This window comes from Hemitrygon akajei, chromosome 4, assembly GCF_048418815.1.
Source record: "Hemitrygon akajei chromosome 4, sHemAka1.3, whole genome shotgun sequence".
Classification (NCBI taxonomy): Eukaryota; Metazoa; Chordata; class Chondrichthyes; order Myliobatiformes; family Dasyatidae; genus Hemitrygon; species Hemitrygon akajei.
Window position 1 is genome coordinate 175050874 of NC_133127.1, and position 23908 is coordinate 175074781.

Genomic DNA, 23908 nt, shown 5'->3' on the forward strand with positions numbered 1-23908 from the left:
TTTATACTATATTTGGGTGTACAAGCAGTGTTGTTATTTGGTGTTTAGATTTGTAACCATACGTAAAGATACCCATGAATGCTATCAAAATAAGACACCAAGAACCCAAGTTTTAATTATTTGGTTCATTAAAGAATGTTCTCAGTTTGGTGCTTTGGGGTTCACTTGCTTCTTTTGAAATTTTGAACAATAACAAGTAAACACGGTTGACAAGGTTCCCCATGAACCCATGAGGTTCATTCAGAAAGTCAGGAGGCGTGGTTCTATGACAGGGAAGGGGTCTTGACATGGCATCTGAACTTGGTTTCTTCACCTTCTTAATTTAAAGAAGGAGAAAATATACGTGGTTTCTTGCTGATAAGATGGCAGAGTGTTTAGACACAACGGCCTTGTGGTAGCCAACCAGAGGTGTTTTTGTCTTTTTGTTTTAAACATCTTTTTTAAGATCGCAGGACAATTCTAGACATTAAGAACTTCAAGCACTGCAGATGTACCCCATCAGCGAGCTGCTCGTTGGTGGAGGAGATGAACTTGGTGTGGACCATGTTACTGCTTGTTACAGGAAGGCATCAGAGTTAATATGCAAAGGCGTTATAAAATTTTACAGTGAGTGATTGTCTTGGACATTTCTCTTGTGATCGCAAAACCCTGTTGGACATTAATAATGTAAAATGCTACAAATCCATTTCCCTTGTTTAAAGGTGGGACAGACTTCATGAAAGCTGTGTGGCGTTGATTGTAGTGAGTAGGCCTCAAGCTGTGAGCTTCGCTATTGCAGTAGTCCAGGAGAGGAGAGCCGGAGGCAGTGTAGAGCGGTGTCTATGCTGGGCTGGAGGTTGGCTCCTTCCATAGTTGTTCCCTCCAGTGTTCAATCGGTGGACTGATAAGATGGATTGCCTGCATGCGTAGGGTCATCTGCAGATTGCTGAGAACTGCATGTTCTTGGCAATAACACCCATGCACATCAATTTATAAGACATGTCATTCAGGGACTTGGGCTATATATATATTTTTTTGCACTGTATATTAACGTGCTCTCTTGTATGTGCCTTGTATTGTGTATGACTGTTGGTACTGTGTTTTGCACCTTGCCCTGGAAGAACGCTGTTTCGTTTGGCAGTATTTGTGTATGGTTGAATGATAATTAAACTTGATATTTACTGAAGTGAATTTCTGGACATTTGGTTAAATACATATTTGGGATCAAATATGATCTGCATCATATCAATTAATGTGTAAATTCTCAAGGTCCAAATCGTTATCTTTAATATGGGAAGTGGAAACGGACTGCAAATGACCTCGTGCATAAATCACAAATAGCAGGTAAACATAGCAAGTACTTAAGAGAGCAGATGTCAAATTGGCCATATTGCAAAGGGGGCTGGAGTTTAAAAATGGGGAAGTTTTGTTGTAGTTGAATAGGGTGTAGGTGAGGCTACTCCTGGAGTACTGCTTTGCAGACAGTCCAAAGAAAAAGATTCACTGGCTAATTCCTGGAATGAGAGGATAATCCAATCAAGAGAAGCCAAACAGATTAGGTCTAATCATAAACAGGAGAAAATCTGCAGATGATAGAAATCCAAGCAACACAAACAAACAGCTGGAGGAACTCAGCAGGCCAGGCAGCATGTATGGAAAAGAATACAGTTGACGTTTTGGGCCGTGACCTTTTGGCAGATTAGGTCTATATTCTTTTAAGTTCAGATGAATGAGGGGTGATCTTAGCATGTAAAATTCTAAGGAATCATAAGGATTGTGATACTTTTACTAGTGGATATTGCTTCAAGGGATAGCCAATTATAACTGAGATACATGACATTTCTTAGAAGGTGGTAAATCTCCTGTTTTGAATTGTTTAAAGTGGAATTCGATAAACTTCTGGAAGATTGGGGGATCAGATACAGCTTGTGTTGAGGCCTCATGTTGAATCGTGTTGCAGGCTTGAGAAGTTGGGTGGTTTACTATTTTCTTGTATTCTTTATAGACAGTTCTTCAGGGTCAAGATAATATGCTTCCATGCCAGTCCTGGTGGGCTTTCAGCATAGGTGAAGAATGGGGCAGGAGTTGCTTGATGGTATGGATGAGTGGATTGTACAGTGGAATATTAAACAAGTATAAGGAGATGAATATTTTTATCCTAGAACTTTGTTAACATTGGTACAACCAAATTCCTTGTCATTCGTCATTGCCCTGAAGGATTTCTCAACAAAAATACGTGCTAAAATTTTAAAATAATTAGAATAAAAGGCTCACATTGTTAATATTTTTAGAAAATGTTTATTAGTATATGGTGAGTTATTGTAATATGATTTATTAGTGTGTATGACTTAAAGATGATCTGTTATTTTTGACTACAGTCCATGATTATCAGTCGGGTTAAATGCAGGGTTGTGGCAGTAGACCTGCGAGGCCATGGTAAGTTTATTTTACAATAACTTCTGTTAAAAGGGATATTTTACTCTGGCTGCTAAGAATGTTTGTTGTTAGATTTGATAAAGAAATTACTTTTACTTTTCTCGTTAAAGTAGGAAACTGTTGTATATTCGTGTTTCATCAGTTTTAGAAAACAATGAATGATGCCTTTTAGGAATGTGTACTGCCCCTCCCTTCTCAGAGAGCAAATGTGGGAGCACAAAGTTTAGCTTTAAACAATTATTTTTTTCTCATATCCCTCCATTACTAGCTTCTTTCTTCTCTGCCCAATTCACCCACCCCCTAAATTTCAGTATAATTCTTAGTGCTTACAAAGACTCAGAATGTCTGTTTGGTGTTTCCACTTTGTGATCTCACTACCTCTTTCATCACTCACTATACAACTCTTCTATATCCTGGGATTTCCCTTCAAAATACTAGAAGACCCCAAAAACTCCTGTTACTAATTGTGGATTACAGAATCTTCTCCCGCTCCTCCAATTGTTTTGACTTCTGTCTTTCTAATTGCTGTTACTGGTTGGTGCTAAATCACTGAGTTATCAACTCCAGATTTGTCCGGATTTTGAGGCACATTTGTGGTAATATGCTGAGGTAAAGATCAAATTCTGATTGGTGGAGTTCTTGATGTTTTGGTGTATCTTATGACATATTTCCAAATTAGACTGCAAAGCTAAATAGACAGCACTGTGCCTTTTGTTTATATTATAAAACAAAGTAACTTTAAACTGCACAAATTAAACTATTGGACTTGTGGAAATAGCTAATGGGGGGGGGGGAAATGACATCATAGGTTATCTCCTAAAAATAAATATCAGACTTCCTGAATTTTTGGATAGCCATTGTCTTGATTATAGCAAAGAATTTTCTTTTAAAGCGCCATTGAACCAACAATTTATTGTAGATTGTCCTCTTAGTAACTTGGGAACTATTTCTTTATAAAGTTGTAAAGTATAGTAAATCATGAAATTTCTGGCAGTTTAGAACTTTGTGTTGAAGTAGTCTATGTCCAATCAAACTTGGAGAAAGTTACTTTAATATTGTTAGACAACTAAATTTTGACTTGATATTCCTAGAACGTAGGGCTGCACAGAATATTCATAAAGCACAATGAATCAGTGGGAGGAATTTTGAAAGATAGGTATGTTGAAGTGGGGGAAATTATGTGTTTTTGGCTCTTTGATATCCCAACCTAGAGTTGCTTTTTATTTCTCCTAGGGTATATAGCAATATTTGAGAACTTGGGAGGCAAATACTTCCAGATACTTATCAGGGCATAGATTTACATAGCATGGAATCAGACCTTTCCACCACTAAATCAGTTCCAGCTATGAAGCACCCATTTACACTAATCCACTTTTATTGTCCCTACATTCTCATCAACTTGCTCTGTATTCTACTACTTGCCATTCCGCTGCACACTGGGGATAAGTTACAATGGCCATTTAACTTGCCAATCCACATCTTTGTAATGTGGAAGGAAACTGGAGTTCCCAGAAGAAACCTGCATGATCACAGTGACAACGTGCAAATACTACAGAGGCAACATCAGAAGTCAAGATTTGAGCCCAGGTCTGTGAAGATGCGAGTCAGGAGATCCAATAGTTGTGCTGCTGGGACTTTGTAGTGTTGGTCCTGGCTGAATTGGTTTATAGAAATCTGATTTTATGCAAATTTTCTTTTTATTTTAAAGCATTTTTCAAGCTAGTAACGTTTCAGGCTATTCATTAATGAAGCAGTGCAGTATATATTCAATTAGTTTAATGATGGATATTGTTAGGGTGATTATTAGGAAATGGAAGAATGTATGTATGCTTGTTGTAAAATATGGATAGCTATAGAAAATAAATGTTTCTGATTTATGGAGAAATCTGCTTATGGACAGCTCTCAAGAATGAAATTCATTCATAATCTGGTGATTTTCTGTATTGAACTCACAATGACATTTTCCTGTAGTAGTATGAAATACCTGGCTGATTTTCTGTGTTTTCCCACAGATAAGTAGTCGGGGAGAGTAACTCATTCGCGTTGTGTATGGTGGATGCATTGACAGTATCATACCAACCTCTGTCCTACCACACTGAATTGCAAAATAAACAGTTTGTTACTTATTTGTTTATTTGATACATGGAACAGGAAGAGGCCTTTCAGCTCACAATGTCTTGTACCAATCATGATGCCATTTTAAACTAATATATGGTCTATATCCACATTCCCTCACTGTTCATATGCCAGATTAAACACCTCTTAAGTGTTACTGTTGTATCTGCTTTCATGTTTTCTTAGCAGCAGGTTCCCAAGGGTGCAGGTATTTGGAATTAAAAATCTTACCTTGTTAATCTCCTTAAACTTCCCCCTCTCAACTTAATGCTATGCCCTCTGGTATTTGATATTTTAACCCTGGGAGAAAGACTATTTATACCGCTCATCATTTTATATGTTGCTGTCAGGTTGCTCTGTAGCCTCCTGTGCTCCAGAGAGCAGAATCTTTCATAAGTATGATGGTGCAAAATGCTTTGTTTAAAAAAAAAAGTCAAGGAAGTGTTAAATTCTGGAGATACTGGGATGCATAACCTTGAAGTTAAATATGACACCAAGGTTGTGAGTGAGCTGAAATAAAAATGGGAAATGCTAGAATTGCTCAATAGGTCAGGCAGCAATGGGAAAAGAGCAACAGAATTAATGTTTCAGTCAAAGACTCTTCATAACTAGGAAAGAGAGAAAATGAGGTAGTTTCATGTTGCATGGTGGTTGGGGAGGGATGTATATGTCAAATGTCGTATTTGATAGAGTGAGAGCAGGGTTACTATGAAGAGCCAATAATGCCATTATTTGTTTCAGATTAATGAAGGAAGAGAAAACACAAAATAGTAAAATCTGTGAAGAGTACAAACAATAAAAAAAATCAGACATAAGAAATACAAAAGCAGACGAGGCAGTACTAATGGACAGAGAATAACTAAATTAATATAGTTGGTGGATAATCTATAGCAGAACAGGCCAGTTCTAATACAAACATAGTAAGCAGATAACCTGAAATAGTCGAATTTGATACTGAGTATGAAAGGCTGCAATATTAGGATACAAGATGAGATGCTGTACCTCAAGTCTACTCAGGATCTGATTTGTAACATTGCAGGAGGTCACAGGTTCACAGGCAGGTGGATCACCACAGGAGTGGGATGGAAAATTAAACTGACAGGCAACTGGAGGCTTGGGATCACCCCTGTGACTCCACAAAATAGGTCAACCGATTATGTTTTTTTTTCAATACGTGGGAAACAAATCTCAAGTGTCAGATGCAAAGCACCAGAACCGGATTAAAGAATACTAGTGGTGCAAGTGCATTGTTGGTTTGCCTGGAAAGAGAGTTTGGATCCCTGGATGATGGAAAGGGATGGAAGGACAGATTCTTCATCTCTGTGGTTAATGGGAAAGTGTCATTGGAATACTTGATGGAGGTGGAAGAATAGAACAATGAATCATGAAAGAAGCAATCCCATTGAAGAACTAGAAGTGAGGATGGGAGGGTGTATTTGATTTGAAAATTGCAAAATATAACCCATTTAAAGTAGAGGTTGGTGGGGGTGGGGTAAAGAGGATTGGGGGAATTTTATCCTTTTTCTGGGAGGAGGGGAGGATTTAGGAGCTGAGGTGCGGGAAATAGAAGAGATGTATTGGGAGTTCTTCCAATATGAAGAAGAAACCATAGTTCAGGAAAAGGACAGAGATCTCAAAAGGTATTTATGTGGAAAGTTTCATTGTCAAAGCAGATATGAGAGAGACAGAATGAAATTGATTTCTTATAGGGGGCGGTGCAAGGAAATATAGTTGAGAAAGCTGTTTAGAGTTTGAGGGCTTGTAATGGATGTTTATTGCTAACCTTTCATTTGAATAGGTCCAAAAAGGAAAGGGGAGAGTCAGAGAAGAAATACTAATGTTTTCAAGTTTGTAGGAAAGCAGATTGTTTTATTTTCAAATAGATATTGGAAAGGTGATAGTCTGTGGCTTGGTAAAGTCTATAATAAAGAGAACTAAAGTAAATTTCTTATGTTGTAGCAGTATTATGTTGGAGATAATTTCTATTAGACAATTAGACTAATAGAAGTTAAGATAGTTAGACATAGGAGTAGAGTTAGCCCATTCAGTCTGTCAAGTCTGCTTCACCATTCCATCATGGCTGATTCATTATCCATCTCAACCCCATTTCTCCTGCTTTCTCTCTGTAACCTTTGACACCCTTATTAATCAAGATGCTATCAACCTCCACTTTAAATATACCCAATGACTTGCCCTGCACAGCTCTCTGTGACAATGAATTCCACAGATTCATACCTTCTGTCTAAAGACATTCCTCCTCATCGCTGTTCTAAAGTGACATAACTCTATTTTGCTGCTGTGCCCTCTGGTCCTAGACTCACCCACTAAGAAACATCCTCTCCACCTCCGCTCTATCTAGGCCTTTCAATATTCAAAAGGTTTCAATGATATACCTCTTCATTCTTCTAAACTCCAGCAAGTACAGGCCCAGAACCATTAAATACTCCTCGTATGTTAACCATTTCATTCTTGGAATCATTCTCCTGAACCTCCTCAGGACCCTGTCCGTTGTCAGCATATCTTTTCTTAAATAAGGGGCCCAGAACTGCTCACAGTACTCCAAGCGCGGTCTGACCAATTCCTTATAAAGCTTCAGCACGATATCCTTGCTTTTATATTCCAGTCCTCTTAAAATGAATGCTGATGTTGCATTTTCCTTCCTTGCCACAAACTCAGTCTACAAGTTAACCTTTAGAGCAGGGGTCTCCCAACCAATATTTATGCCATGGATCAAAACTATTAAGCAAGGAGTCCATGGACCCCAGGTTGGGAATCCTGAACAAGGACTCCCAAGTCCCTGTGCACCTCTGATTTCTGAATTTTCTCCAAGTTTAGAAAGTAGTCTTTGCCTTTCTTCGTTGTACCAAAGTACATGACCGTACGCTTCCCTGCACTATATTCCATCTGCTACTTGCTTGCCCATTCCTCTAATTTGTCTTGTCCTTCTGCAGACTATGCTTTCTCATTAATCCAGTCCTCACTGTGGGGTGAACAGTATGATGATCTAGAAAAGATATCATGATAATTTGATGAAAATGCCCTAAAATTTCGTTCCCTTTTACATCATTTGGTAACTTCTCAGTTCCTTTTGTTATAATTTATTTCAGGGTACTAGAATCCTGAGAAATGAGAGGAGACTTGATAGAGGTGATTATGATAAGGGGCATAGATAGAGTGGACAATCTGCACTTTTTTCCCCCATGGTGGCAATAGACAAATTTTTAATGTGAATGCAGGAAAGTATAGGGAATGTCAGCAGTAGTATTTTTTTTACACACAGAGAGTGGTAAGTGCATGGAACTGGGTTGTGGTAGAGGCAGATATATTAGGGATCTTTAAGAGACTCTTAGACAGACATATGGATGAAAGGAAAATGAAAGACTATGTGGGAGGAATGAGCTGAGCTTTGTTAAAAGGTCAGCACAACGTCTTGGGCCAAAGGGCCTATACTGCATTGTACTATTCCATGTTACATAATAAATTTAGATTAAATGGATACAAAACATGTTTGGACAAAAAAAGGGTGTATACAGGAGAACTTCACACTGATAATGATTTATAACTGCTGCCTATCAATATTGTGGAAGAGGAGGTGATTAAGGGTTTTAAAAGGATTATGTGATCGACTGAGGTAATAGGACTAACCAGGATACCATGTAAAGATGGCCTACTGTGATGATTATTGGCTAATCATACAAACCAGGAAGTCATGTTAGAGCTGCATATAATGTAATAGCAGGGTCACGGTTAGCCACTCATTAGAGTTCTGAAAGGATGTGATGGCTCAAGCAAGGTAATAGAGAAGATTTGCTAGGATGTTACCAGGACTTCAGAAGGTTGAAAAAAGATTGTTAAGATGGAGCTGTTCTCTGTGGAACTGAGAGAAGGTTTAACTGAGGTGGATGAAATGATTTGATTCCAAAATAGGGTGAATAGGAATGACAATTTTTTTAAAAAAAAATTATACCAGTGGATAAGTTGATACCTGGAAGGTATGGGTTCAGTGTGATCGGTAAAAATTCAAAGGCAAGTTTGTTTTCCCATCCCAAGAGTTGGGGGAGGGGGTGGGGTTCTGAAACTTGCTGTATAAATGTGTGGTAAAGGCATGAGCTCCTAAAAATACCTGGATGTATATTTATGCTGTGACCGACAAGGATATGGAATGAGGGTTGGCAAGTGGAACTAACCTAAATGACTCCCTTTGTTTTGTTTACTGTGGACATAGTCAAAGGGGTTCCTGTGCACAATATTTTGGTGAGGTCAATACTGAAACATTCCTACTACAAGCTATGTTAGTTCCTCCCTTTTGCCCAAGTTCTGTAATTTTTTGGTAGTCTCCTGTTCATTGCAACATGGAAGCCAAACTGCATCAAGATCAAATCATTTATTCTTTTTACTAAGAAGATGGGAAACCAATTGTTATGAAAACATTTAACTGATGGTTCTATTTATCTTCCAGGTGATACAAAAGTTGTAAACAGTGAAGATCTTTCTGCAGAAACCATGTCCAGGTACAAAAGCAGTAAAATAATTTATTTCATGTTGTAAACGATTCAGCTACTCAATAGCAAATTGTTTATCTCCTTCCAGTGTATTTTTACTCTGTGTTACTGCAAGGTCATTAGGACCTTTTCATAGTTTCTTAGCAATCTGTGAAATTTTCTTGTGAAGTGGGTTGCTCCATCTGTTGACAAGATCTCCCATGGTGAGGTACATCCTGACTAGCAGTTTGCATCTTGAGTGTGAAATGCAAGTGTTCCAGAAACATTGCCAAACACTTAATAAATAATGCATGGTTATAGTATGTCCAAAACTGTGTGGAGTTTTCCATTTACTTTTTCATGGTTAGACTTGCAACAACACTTCCAGCGGATCATGTCTGTGGATTCATTTATGATTGTGGTTTCAAAGTTTAATTATTGATTGGGTGAATTTGAAACTGTTTAAAAAAACAAATTTGATAGTTATTCTTTGTGTGGTTATTGCTGAAGTAATACTATCCCATTTAGTTGGATCATGCCTGTTAACCATCTCATATCTATTTATTTCCCTTTGCTCAATGTCCTTTGGTGACTTTAAAGAGAAAAATAAACCATTGATCTGAGTACTGGAAATTTTAAATGTCAAAATCCAGTGACTCTTACAGGAGAGAGTTCCAGACTTTTTTTTAATCTGGTCTTTGTATGCAAATGTTAGTTTCACTCTTAAATCTTCCAACTCTAATTTTAAGATCATAATCTTTGTACGGGATTTGCCAATCAGTGGAAGTAATTTCTTTTTTATCTGCACAATGGAATCTGCTTTTAACTCTACTGACCCTATTTAATTACCTTTCAACTATTAATATTTATTTATAGAAATCATATTTATTCCTGGCCCTCATTATTCAACACTGTAGAGCTGGAAAACAATTGCATTTTATCTGACTGGTATTACTAAACAATTGAGTGCTGCACTGGATTCTTAGCCTGAGCTTGATGGGTAATAGTAGTTCAGCAGGATTACTGAGGCAGGTGCCATTCCTACTAGACTCTGAGAAAAAGCCACTGTGTGTATTTCAAAAATAAAAGCAGAAATTGCTGAAAATATTCAATTGCTGGACAGTAACGGTGGAGGGAAAGAAACAATTATTTAATATTGCAGGTCAGTGATCCCTCATCAGAACTAAGAATAGGTTTTAAGCGTGCTGCTCTGCTGTGTCCCTGTTGGCTATCAATAGCTAACTGAAGGTGGTGTTGCCAAAGATGGTGATACTCCAGGTACGAAGTTAATCAGTTTTGTCTTTTATTTGTATTTGCATTTTCTATTTGCAGTTTCTTCCACTGAAAGACAGCAGCTTTTTATGAGATATGTTTGCATGGAAGGAACAAGAAGGGGAAAAGCAGGCACTAGGAAAATGGACAGGATTGATCTATTATAATTACTTTCAAAATTAGTTTAGTATTTATTTGTAATTACCTTTCTTTTGTGTTGTACTGTGGTGAATGCTGATACTCCATGACAGCAAAAGAGTAAGGAATAACCTGTTTATTTTTAGTACTTCGTGAGCAAATCTATAAGAAACAATAATCACTTGCCATCTGGGTTTATTCTGAACCCAGATAAGAGTAAGTGGATTGTGTGCTTACCCAGTCCCAATCTGCCTGTCATTGAAATACAGGTGCTGGCTAATAAATACCGTAACAATTCTGACATTAAGCTCTGTATTAGTTCTGATTCAGCAGCCTATTTTTAAGTGAACATGCTGCAGTTGATAGTTTAACAATTAACCATCAGCCACAGTCAGTTGTATGTGACTGTGCTTGATTGAGTATTTCTAATTTGGACTCTTCCCTATTAATAATACTTCCTCTTCCTTTAAGATTATCCATAAGACAGAATACTTAATTATGTCATTGTTCAGTAGAGCAGATTTTAAAACATTAAGTATTATCTAGACATTTGTGATTATAAAAATTAAATTTTCTGAGAAATTCTGTTGGTTAAATGCCAGTACAATACTCTAATTGATAAATATAGAACTGCAGATATCCTGTGTGTTCTCTATTGTACTTGCAAAATCAAAAGCAGAACAGTTAATAAATACAGTTTAGAATTCTTGCTGTTAGACAGACATTAGTTTCATGGAAATTGCTGTCCACGTCACTGCAGAATTTTTCATCACATTGAAATGGAAATGTGATGCAAAATTGCAGAAATACTCAAATGGCGGGATTAGCTTTAATTTGAAATTAACCCTAGACTAAGCAATTAAACTCTTCTCAGGCTTCCTGCTGGGTTCACGTGTCGATTATAACCAATGCTTCAATGATAAACTCTGCCATCTCATGAAGATGACAGAATTTGTCATTAAAGCATCAGTTATAATCGATACCTGTACCCAGCTGGAAACCCAGAAGAGTTTATTTGTCATGTACATCAGGAAAGCACGAAGTCCTTTTTCATCTAAACTAGACACTTAAACTGCAATTAAAATGTATTATAAATAGTTTAGGTCTGTTGTCTTGTTAAGCCTGTTAATTTCTAATCTTAATATTACTTTTTAAAAATATTTAAAATTCCTTTTGATCTTGAAACTTCAAGTTTGTTTTTTTTATTTTAGAAGCTTTTGGAGAATTTTACTGGCAGTAAACCAACTTTAACTGTTAGTTTTCATCTTTTCAAGATTCCAGAATGATATAAGGCCATTTCTGTGTATTTATATACATAAAAAATGCAAGAAATTGAAGGCATAGTCTTACCTGCAGCATTGAAAGATGCTTTATTTCAATATTAATGTAGCATCCAAATTTATTTTGTCAAGTTTAAACCAACTTTCTACCTCTGGAAGTGGGAGAAACATGTTAGTATTTGATCTAAGATTGGCTGATAAATGTTTTGTATATATAGTACTCATTTTAATTCTAAAGGTTAACACATTCATATAACAAATGCAAATCAAGAAATGTGTACATTGAATTAGAAAAGACTGCCATGGGATAAATATCTTGACAGTGGGCTGTTTAGCACATTGCACCAAGATTTGATAACCCAACTGGATGTTATAAGGGTAAAATAGTCTGTAAGTCAGCTTTGTTGAGAAGAAAGCTTTGTATGTATTTTTTTAAATCTGTATACTTTTCCTTTACAGAGACATTGGAGATATAATTGACACATTGTATGGTGCAGACGCTCCCCCAATTCTGTTGATTGGCCATAGTATGGGTGGAGCAATAGCTGTTCATTCTGCCGCTAATAACTTTCTGCCATCTCTTCTGGGTCTCTGCGTGATTGATGTGGTAGAAGGTGGGTTATTTAAATTACTACGTCATACTTAAAGTACAGTACTGTGCAAAAGTCTTGGGCATCCTAGTGATTTTAATATAAATATTGTTTTAGATGTTTATTTTTTTGTCTTCTGCATTAGTGTGTCAGTTGAAAAGAGCAAATTTTAGATTTCCAAACATTCATTTTCCAAAAAATTAAATGTTACACAGAATTTTTTGTATGTTGTTAAAGTAACATTTTTTTAAAACTTAATTATTTTGTAGGTTTATAGCCCAGTGCATGATTAAACAAAGATAATAAACAGGATGCTCATGATCAATGACATCATGAGTTGAATGAACTAAACTGATTAACTGAAACAGAAACGGGTGTAGGAGGAATCAAACCAGGCAAAGGACAACCAAACTAAAAGGTGAGGGGGGTGTGGCAGATGAAACAATTTAACCCTGCAATCATCAGTATTCACACCATGGCAAATGTGAACATAGCATCACAACACAAGGTGGTCATCCTGTATTAGCAAAGTCTCTCCCAAGCAGAAATCACATGGCAGACAGGAGTTTCAAGATGTGCTGTCCAAGCTCAAAGCATAAAGAAACAGGCAAGATTGAGGACCAGAAATGCGGTGGTTGGCCTTAGAAACTGAGTGCAGCAGACGAGAGGTACATCAAACTGGCGTCCCTTCTAAATCGAAAGGAGTCCAGCACTGCCTTCGACTCTGAATTCACAGAAAGCACTGGAACCCAAGGACAGTCCTCTACAGTCCGAAGAAGTCTTGTCAGAAGTTGCCCTCATGGAAGAGTTGCTATCAAAAAGCCATTCCTCCGAAGCGATTCATCTATGCATAAAATAAGGACTGGGGTGCTGAACAATTCAGCATGTTCTGGACTGACAAGTCAAAATTGGAAATTTTTGGCTCTCATAGGAGGCAGTTTGTCCGTAGAAGAGTTGGAATCCTCAATGCTGATTCTCATTGAGCACACAATACCATCAGAAAGGTGTCTGATCGGTTCCAACTTCATTCTACAGCAGGAAAATTATTCCAAACACACAGCCCAGGCCATAAAGAACTATGTTCGGTGAAAAGAACAAGGAGTTCTGCAACAGATGGTATGACTTCCACTGAGCCCTGATCTCAACATTATCAAGGCTGTCTGGGATTACCTGGAGAGACAGAAGCAAGCGAGGTAGCCAAACTCTGCAGAATAACTTGCCACAGTTCTCCAAGGTGCTTGGAACAACCTGTAAGCTGGTTTTCTTATAAAACTGTGTGATAGTGTATCTAAGAGAATTGATGCAGTTTTAAAAGCAAAGGTGGTCACACCAAATATTAATTTGATTTGGGTTTTTCCTGTTACTGCCCTTTATAGTATTTTTTTGATATTTAGAAACTTTTCATTATTTTTGAAAGCATCTTTGCTTTATAGAATTTTTTTTCCATGTGCCTAAGACATTTGCATAGTACTATAGTGTTTCTTTTAAAAGTAGGTCTCATCAGATTCTGAGTCACGGATTTCTATAAATCACTGAGTGACAATTTTCACTGTTGTATATGTATAAATAATTTTCATAGCATTCTGTAACATGTTTTAAAAACATTTCTAGGCACAGCAATGGATGCTTTAAACAGCATGCAAACGTTTTTACGGAGTCGACCTAAAGTATTCAGCTCTGTTGAAAAAGCTATTGAATGGAGGTGAGATTACTTTTCTGAGTGCAACAAGCACCTTCATCTCTCTATATACATGTAGGGTGTCTTTCTGTCACACTACCCCTTCCTTTAATCAGTCTACCATTCATTTGTCACGAGCTACAGGTGTATGAGTTACTCCTCTTCCAGCAAGAAGTAACTTTGCAGTAGAATAAGTCAACAATCTTTTCATCCAAGGGCCAGATCAAGCAGAATGTTGCAATCTGATCAGAACCTTGGGGGGAAAAAATGCCCAAGTTGCTGTCCCATCCATTGCAAGTTTTATCTTGGTTTGGAAGTTAGGCATTTTGAGAATTTTTGAACCAAAAATCAAATCTGAATCGCATAGGGAAAAATCTTTTAAGAAAATGCAGATAATTTATAATTGGGAATGATTGAAAAATGAGTATTAAGCCAACAAAAGTTAACTAGTGGTGGTTAATGGTGTTTTGTATAGAATTTTATTTGTTATTCATTTTTGAGAACTTTACTGGGGACGTTTGAATTTATTATCCATGCTTGATTACCTTCAAAGGTGGTGGTAAACCATAGTCCTTTTGATGAAGGTACTCCTATCCTGTTGGGTATGCAGTTCTAGTAAAGTGAAAGCAAATTATTTTCCAGTGTGTAACTTGGAATGAAGCCAGCCACAGTGGTAGCCCCTTACACATCCTGCCCTTGTCCTTCTCAGTGGTAGAGGTGGAAAGCTTGTGAGGAACTATCAAAAAAGGAATTTTGGTGAGCAGTTGTTGTGTGTTATGTTCATCATTGTCAACACTCTTGCTTTATGACTCAAGCCCCCTTGACAGCATTTTTGATTTCATATTTGCCAGTTGTAAATAGATCACAGTAATGTGCATGAATAATTTGGAGGAGAATAATTTGTACCATTATTAGTTATTGGGCTACACTTCATGCTATTGAGCTGTTTGGAAGTTAGTCATTGCAATTGGCAGTAATCATCTGTGGAAAAAATGTTGAAAGGTAGAAGCAAGTCTTAGTTTTATTGGATTTGGTGCTTTCATCTTCAATGTTAAAGGAAGAATAAAAGATTGCTTAATTACAGATTTCACACTCTAAAGGAGCTTGGCTTAAAGAGGGCTTTAGTTTGCAGCAATATATTGACTCAAGCAAATACAGTTTGCTGAAGTGCCGGAACAAGGAGGATCGATTTTATCAGATGGATTTTCAGAAATATATAACCTGCAACAAATCAGTTGCTACATGAAAGTCATGTATATTTTCCATTGCTGACAGAGTTACTGTTGTTCTGCAAGTGAAATATGAAAAACATCTTAATTGCATGGCTTGTTCTCCAATTTTCAAAGTTCTCAATTGCATATCTTTTCCTTATGGATACAATGAAGTAGGAACACAAATAATTGTAGCACTCAGGTTAAGATCTTTACTGCTGTGCTGTAGGCATTACTTTTTAGCAGTTCTGTAAGAGCAGTCTATTCTACTTTTAGACTGTTTTGGTTTGAGCTGAGGTAAGGCTGTTGTTCATCTTAGGAATGTGGTGTCAGCCAGTCAGGATGGTGGAGTTGAAAGAAGTTTCTAAATAACACTGGTCGAAGAGGTTTTTTTTGAGGGACACTGGTGTGTGTCGAAGTCTTTTTGGTGGGAGCTGGGAGAAGGCAGGAGGGTTGATGGTTGAGGAAGCCATCCCTGTTATACAAGGTGCTTTGTACAGATGAATGACTTCAAGGGAGAAGGACCAATAGCCCTGTGGGAAAACCCGTTTGTTTGAGATGGATTTTGAGCGATGTTCAGAAGATATGTGCTTTCACGCAGACTGAGTGAGCAGCGCTTGAGTTAAGAGGACCACAAGATGAGCTCCAACTAATGCGCACATTTGTCTGTATAGTTATGATAGGAACATAGAAAACCTACAGCACAATACAGGCCCTTCAGTCCACAAAGCTGTGCCGAACATATCCTTACCTTAGAACTACCTAGGCTTACCCATAGCACTCTATTTTTCTAAGCTCCATGTACCTATCCAGGAGTCTCTTAAAAGACCCTATCGTTTCCACCTCCACCACCGTTGCTGGCAGCCCATTCCACGCACTCACCACTCTCTGCATAAAAAAAAAACTTACCCCTGGCATCTCCTCTGTACCTTCTTCCAAGCACCTTAAAACTATGTCCTCTCGTGCTAGCCATTCCACACGATCAATGTCTCTCATTATCTTGTACACCTCTATCAGGGCACCTGTCATCTTCCGTCACTCCAAGGAGAAAAGGCTGAGTTCACTCAGCTACCCAGCATTCGCACAAACGGGGGTTTGGGTGGGCAAGACATCCCAGCCTCATGGGTTCAATGGGACCAAAGTCATATACACCCTAAATGTACGGAGCCTGAGAACGGTAATTTCCTTGTTGTGGAATCCAGTGGTTGTCCAGTGGCTAAAGAGCTGCAATTCAGAGACTCCGAGTAAAAGAGGATTTCATAGGTTTCATAGATAATTGCCTATCTTCCCTGCATTGGCCATGCATGTACAGTAGTAGAAACAATTTAGAATCTGCATTAATAAGAACAGGCAAGGTACTCATTGAACAAAGTTATTTTATAGCAAAATATATTCATTGTCAAGATTTATGGTAACTACATGGCATTTTCTTTCTTTTGCAGTCACTGACTTATCTTTAATTTTAATAAACTCCTGGGCTTCCAGCTGGGTACAGGTATCTACTTTAACCAACAGTTCTATGAAACACTATCATCTTCATCAGGGATGATGTCTGGGCAGGTCTTGCTGCTGCTGCTCAGTGCATTATCTGAAAATCTGTCATTAAATTTTATATATACATGGACAGCACCCATCTCTGCCTTATCATCATTTTTAACCTCTATACTGGATTTAAATTGTCCAGTTATTCCTGGCATCAATTATATTTTCCCCTCAGTCCTCATTTTTGACACCTGGACATTGTCCAAAGGTCATCATTTATTGTCCAGCTATAATTACTCTTGAAATAATAGTGGTGTACCATTGTCTTGAAGAGCTACAGCCCTTCTGGTAAAGATATTCCAAACAGTGTTTTTGAGCACTGAGTGCCTGATTATGATTCCTTTGCTGTTTAAACAGTGATTCTGGTATAAATTTCCTTCTCTGAAGGGCTTGTATACCAGGTTGACTGCAGAAAGCAGCCATTGAGAATCTATATCTGAGGCCATCAGCAACTTGTCTGTAAAAATATTTTTTTAGTCTGACATCTGTGTGTTTGTTGAGATATGGGCCAGAATTTTTACAAGCATGAATTGTTAGTCAAGCTTCAGAAAATAAATCAGAATACAACAATGATTGCCTTGCACTGTCATCAGAAGAAAACCAAAAATATTGGTTGTAAAGGTTGATGAAGTAATTGTTCAGATATTGCCACTGAGAAGTGATGGGTGTGCCACTTTCTTCCTGAGGCTGTGTGAAAACTGTTAAGTGAGAATAAGCTATGGACCAAGTAATGTGGTTTCCTCTGATGTATTGTGTAAAAAACCTTAGGCACATATATACAGCTAGGGTACTTAAGACTTCTGCACAATACTGTAGTAATTTTATATATTGCACTATACTGCTGCCACAAAAAGAAACAGATTTCATGACGTATGTGAGTGATGATAAATCTGATTTGGATAATGGGTCTCGATGGTGGACTGAGCGTGGGAAGTAGGCAGGGAAGGGGAATCATGGTTAGGAAAAGTGGAAGGGAGATGTGGGGGTGGGGGGAGCAGGAAGCACCAGAGAGACATTCTGTAGTGATCTATAAACCAATTGTTTGGAATCAAATTACCTTGCTTGGTACTTCATGCTAGATGCATCTGCACCTATGCTACCCCCTGTCCCTGGCACTCCTCTACCACCTGTCCCACATCCCTCCAGCACTTTACCCTTGCCATTTCCAACGTCCTTTGCTCACGTTAGATTTACAAACTCATGATCAGGATAAATTTTCAGTGTGAGGTAGCAATCTTCAATAGTGAAAGAAATGGGGATTTCCAGGGTGTTAATTAACTAAAAGCTACCACGCAGAATTTAATGATCATAAATTCTTCTATGTCTGTAAACTTTAAAATGTTACAACTACACGACTGGGGAATTTCAAAAAATTTAAAACATGCAACAAAGTAACTAGTTCCCATCTTAGTTGTTGAGCTTCAAAGTAAGTAGCATTAGTACAGTATACACTTTTGTCAGGCATCAAAATTCTGTTGATTTTTCAAGTCCAAAAATACAAATTCCCTCTTTTAGAAGCAAATCCACCTTGAAAACTTAATTGTCATTGAAGAAAATAAATAATTTCATACTATATTAAATATACTTTAGCATGTAGAACCGTACAGCATAGTAAAGTCCTTTTGACCCCATGATGGTGCGCTGGCTTACTCCTTGCACAATCTAGCCTTTCACTTTGATATAGCCCATAACCTTTTTTTTTCATATTCGTGTGCCTATCTAAGAATCTAAGTGTCCCTATTGGCTTCTACTGCCAGCCCTGAAAGTACATTTCAGACATCCATTATTCTCTGTTTTTAAAATAAAAGTACGATCTCTGCAATCTCCCCTAAACATTTCTTCATTCACCTTAAACATTGTCCTCTGGTATTGCCCATTGCAACCCCGGGAAAAAGTTGCTGGCTGTCTTATGTCCTTCATAATCTTATACATCTCTATCAAGTCACCTCTCATCCTCTGTCGTCTCCAAGGAGAAAAACCATAGTTCACTCAAGTTTTCCTCATAAGGTATGTTCTCTAATTCAGGCAGTGTCCTGGAAAATGCCCTCTTTAAAACTAAGAGCTATCCCTTCTAGTGTTTGACTCTGCCCATCTGCCCCATCTATGCCAATCATAATTTGATATACTTCTATGTGTTGCCCTTCAACTTCCAAAGCTCCAGAGAAAACAATCCCAACTTTGTTTAACCTTTTTGTTATAACTAATACTCTTTAATCCAGGCCTGGACATCTTTTGCACCCTCTTCAAGGTCTCCACATCCTTTAATGAGGTGAGGAGAATTGCATTGCAATACTCCAAATGTGGCCTGACCGAAGTTTTATATCACTGCAATGTGACTTTTATCCTTAATGCTCCAACCAGTGCATCAAGTATGTCATGCACTTTCTTTACTATGTTATTCATGCGTTGCCACTTTCAGAGAGCTATGGGCTTGCACCCCAAGCCCCTCTGTATGTCAGTGCTTGCCAGGATCCTGCCATTTACTATACGGTATACTTTCCTCATGCATCTGACCTCCCAAAGTGCAACAACTCACATTAGCTTGGATGAAACTCTGCCCTTTCTCTGTCTATTTTCTATTTAGTTTATACCCAGCTGCGTCCTTTGATAACCATCCTCACTATCCACAATGCTACCATTTTTCATGTTATCTTTAAGCAGAGAAGCCGGCACTGATCCTTGCAGAACACCACTGGTCATAAATCTCCATTCAGAACAACACTCCACACCACTACCCTCTATCTCATATGGCCAAGCCAATTTAAATCCACAATATCATGAATGTTTGTTGTCTCTGCCCAGCTGTACATTATTCTTTAGTCTTTCCTTGAGCCTTTCAGATCTCGAGTTTATAGTTCTCTGAATGCACATAATATCCTGCACAATAGAATTTTCTTGTGATTACATACAATATTCAATTTCCAATTCTGAGGTGCATGTGAAAAATAAAATATATTTGAATTTCCTATTATAACTCTTGTACCAATGCTAACTAAAAATTAGGAGAAAAATATATGAATTCTATCCTGAGTTTGCAGTAGCTTTTCCCCTCTGTGTTGAATTTTGCATCATTAGGCTCGTAGGTTTTTGCAGATTATAATCATTGTAGGCAGTGCTGTGATATGATGGGGTTGTGTTACTTAGAACTGTTTGTAACCTGGACTTGTCGTGAGTAGGAAATGAACAAAATCAGTGTGTGGAAAGTGATCACAAACATACATGTTGTGATGGAGCAGGTGCAGAAAGTGCAGACTCCAGACAACGTCACTGACTTAGTGATTGAGCAAATGAATCTGCTCAGTACTCCCACCTCTGCTCAGTGCCCAATCTTTGTGGATTGGGGTGGGAAAAGAAGGCATGCCAAAGTGCTCCGTTCTCACCCAGCAGAAGTTCTTTGCAGCCCCAGTGCAGCTAGCATATCCATCCCCATTCAGCCCTCTAATCTCCCAAACACTTGTTCATGTATGCAAGAGTCTCTGTGTCAGGTGTTTGTAACCCAGGAACAGTTTAAAAATACTTCAACATTTATTAACTTTGGTGGCACAACAGACCACAGATGCTGGAAATCTACAGCAACACAAAGGAACTGAAGGAACTTAGTGGGTTAGGCAGCATCTATAGGAAGGAATTGAACAATGTTTGGATCAAAATCATTCATCATGACTGGCCTTGTTATCTTTTGTATAGCCTTGCATCTTGTCTTACCAAAGCAACGGGAGTAAGAAGACTCCATATAGGAAAATTTAGATCACATATCTATACTTCAAATATAATCAAATGATTTATGCACATTTGTACACATGCAGAATAAAAGTTAAGTCTTGACTATTAGAAAATATATTGATCTAAATTTGTAGCTAACAGATTATAAGATCTGTCAGCTACTTAATACAGTGGCAGTTAACAAGAACATAATTAAAAATATATTTGAAAAATGTCATTTGGTATGAACACATCTTAAGTAAGTATTGTTTTTACAGAACATGATCCCTGCAGTCTATTTGTAGGGCTGTAGCTTGATTCATCAGTATGTTGAGAAATGACATCAAAGTGTGAGATCGCACATTTTGGAGCTAATTTCTTTGTAGAAAGCATGAAGCAACTGATTTTAAAACTTGTATATTCTATGAGTTTACATAAAACTGACATATGGTGAATACAAGAGGAGCAGTTAGCTATGTTGCATTTTCTTGGCATCGTTTATGGGGCAAAAGGAGGGTTAGAAAAAGTGTATTGGGAATAGTTCATTTAGCCAGGAATAAGATAGAATAATGAAGGTGGTACAGGAGTCTGAAGACTTAACAATTCAGAAACAGCTTCTTCCCCTTCCGCCGTGAATGCAACATTATTCCTTTTTTTGTTTACATTCTTTATTTGTAATTTTATGTCTTTTCACTGCACTGTTGCTGCAAAAAAAATGACAATATGTAAGATGGTGATATAAGGTAGTGACAGTTCTGATTTTGTTGAGTGTATTGTTAATGCCACTGGATTAAAAATCTGGAGCTGACGTGGTCAAAGGGCAGTATAAAAAATTAAAATTTGGGTTAAGAAAAAATCTGGAAGTTAGAAGTTAACATTTGTCAAAGTAGTCTTGAAGTAGTAGGGTAAATGTTAACGGACCATGTTCTTTAGGATGGTGATCTGGCATCCTTCCTTAATCTGTCACGAATTTTGGTGTCATTTGTGTCTTTTTGAAGAGGCTTACTAAAGCTTCAGTGCAGCTGGATATCAGGGTCCAACTCTGGCCTCTATCTGATGCTGCCATCAATTGTCTTCAAAGAAAAAAGACTGTGCTGCAATAATATAACAGTGCCAAAATTTAAGGTATCTGAAACTTTCTCAATCAGTTGATGCCTCTTCTTTACTAAATTTTCTCATCCCCTTTGAGTTTGACAAGTTATACTTGATATGTGGTTCCATGTGGACTACACTTTGCTTAAATACTTCAAGTATGAAGCTGGGCAGTGAATATCTTAAGATCATTTGTGAAGACAGTGACAATCCATTTTACTGAGAAACTTCTGGCACACCTATTTTCCAGGTTGAATTCTGATCAGTACAAATTCAAGAAATTTTGGAAGATTATTCTCTTCCCTTCTTTATTGGGTGGTGTTACAGCTGCTGCCCTCACTGAATTCAGTTGATTCGAGATTCTTTGATTAACATGACTTGATAACACAATAAGTAATACAGCATGTATACTGGAGTAATTCCAGGATTGATGCAACAGCATTGCTTTGATTTGGTACCAGTATTTGGTAGTTCCAGGTTGTATTGATAGAAAGTTGAATTGTTGAGATTCTTTCTGATACAGTTTTACTGACAATCCCATCTGCCTGTGCAGGTGGATGGAATAGATTTGCAAGCATTCTTGAGAAAAATGTGGGTATATTATCCCTCAATTCCTCCTAAAAAATTGCCTTTCATTGTATCTTGTGGCCAGGGCCTTGCCTTGTTTGTTTACAAATCAGTAATTCTTTGTTTGTGAAGTGCTCTTGTATGTTCTGAGGATCTCTTCTATATTTTTGAGTTTTCCAAATTCTGAATATATAGCTGATTATTTCACTTCAAGAATTTAATTATTATTTGTCTGTTCTTCCTCCAATGCTTTCAAAATATTCAGAGCTTTTGTTAATGTGATATTGTGCAGGTTGTGTACGCTACTTAATAGAAACTATTCTCCAAACTTTTTTTTTTGCAGTGTAAAAAGTGGTCAGATAAGAAATCTGGAATCAGCAAGAGTATCTATGCTTGGTCAAATAAAACGGTAATATTACTATTGATTCCCTCACCAATAGATCTGTCTGTTTACAGTCCTTGCAAGAATATAAATTAGTTTCCACATTAGCAGAATTTGGACTATGTAATGTTTTGCCTCTTGAATCCCCATGTTAAAAAAATCTGAATTTCTTCAAGGAATGGTTTACGTTGATTGAAACCTGTATTTACATAAGGACTTCAATTAGCTAAGAAGTCTTAAGGCATTTTAAGTACGTATGGGGGACAACAAATTTTGGACCCTGGTGAAGGCCGAAGAAGGATATAAGCAGAAGAAAAATCATTTTAATTTTTGGGGATTAAGAGCCAGAGAAGATCAGTGAACATGAAAACAATGGATTAGTGGAATATGGTTGGTGCTTGGTTAACAGCATTTGAGTTGGTTATGGTAAGAGCTGTGAATTTTGAAGGGTTGGAGGCCAGGCAGGAAAGCATTAGAATAGTTGAATTTAGAGAAGACTATCACGTAATGAAGTTTCAACTAGCAGATTGAGTGGTGATGGGTGATTTTGCAGATGAGAAGAATTGGGTCAGAAGCTCATTATCAAGTCATATAAAATACTGAAGTTGTTAAAAACCTAGTTCCCCTTGAGACAGTGCGGAGAGAGGGATGGTCTGTGGAGAAGGTATGGGTTTTCTGTTAAATTTGATGATTTATTTGTCCATATATCAAACAAATAAACATCAAAAAGAAAATGATGAGATTGAAAGAAAGAAGGTGAGGAGCAGGATATCAATAATTTTAAATGCAGTGGATTTCATGCCTCTGGATACTATTACAAAGAAGGGAATATGCATTAAAGAGGAATGGGAGGAGAGCATGAATTTTAGGGAGCCATGTCTCTAGCCTATACCTTCTCGATGTGCTGTTTGCCCCCTGCTATTTTTCCCTAACAGTTCAAGATAATAACATCTCTGAGTTATTAAGAAATGGAGCATTCTGTTGAAAAAGATGGGCAATATAATTGTTCCATCTGTTTCAGAATGGATAGGAAAATACCAGTGATAGCTACAGATGATCACGTAAATTAAGTAACTGAAACATGTACCAACTTTGATAGGTGTTTCCTCTGGATTCTAATTTGGTAAGGCTAATAAGATAGTTCAGTGAGAATGATTAAAATATTGAAAGTCGTGAGGTAATTTTGAATTGATTCCATGCAGATACGAGGAAGATACCAACACTCCAGGGAGCTCTCAATCTCTTGTAGATACTGCTATTCACGAAGAGGAGGAGGAGGAGGAAGAAGGAGGAGTGGCAAAGAAGGAGAAAAAAATTGAACCAAGTATAAAAGAAGATAAAGCTGAAGTAAGTTAATTTGGATAAAAGTATAAACTAATATTCATTGGTTTATGTTCTTGTTGCAAAAGTTTTTTGCTTATGGATGGTGGGGTAAGGGAATGG

At 37.6% G+C, this 23908-nt stretch overlaps 1 protein-coding gene across 2 annotated transcripts in view; it reads left to right on the forward strand.

The window, feature by feature from the left end:
* ppme1 (protein phosphatase methylesterase 1) overlaps positions 1-23908 on the forward strand; it is a 54468-nt gene that overhangs the window by 19269 nt on the left and 11291 nt on the right. For both annotated transcript variants that reach the window (XM_073044033.1, XM_073044034.1), the window contains 6 exons: positions 2358-2415; positions 8990-9041; positions 12161-12315; positions 13903-13993; positions 22427-22492; positions 23668-23812. In XM_073044033.1, coding sequence (XP_072900134.1) covers positions 2358-2415; positions 8990-9041; positions 12161-12315; positions 13903-13993; positions 22427-22492; positions 23668-23812 — 567 coding nt within the window. The remainder of the gene's footprint in view (positions 1-2357; positions 2416-8989; positions 9042-12160; positions 12316-13902; positions 13994-22426; positions 22493-23667; positions 23813-23908) is intronic.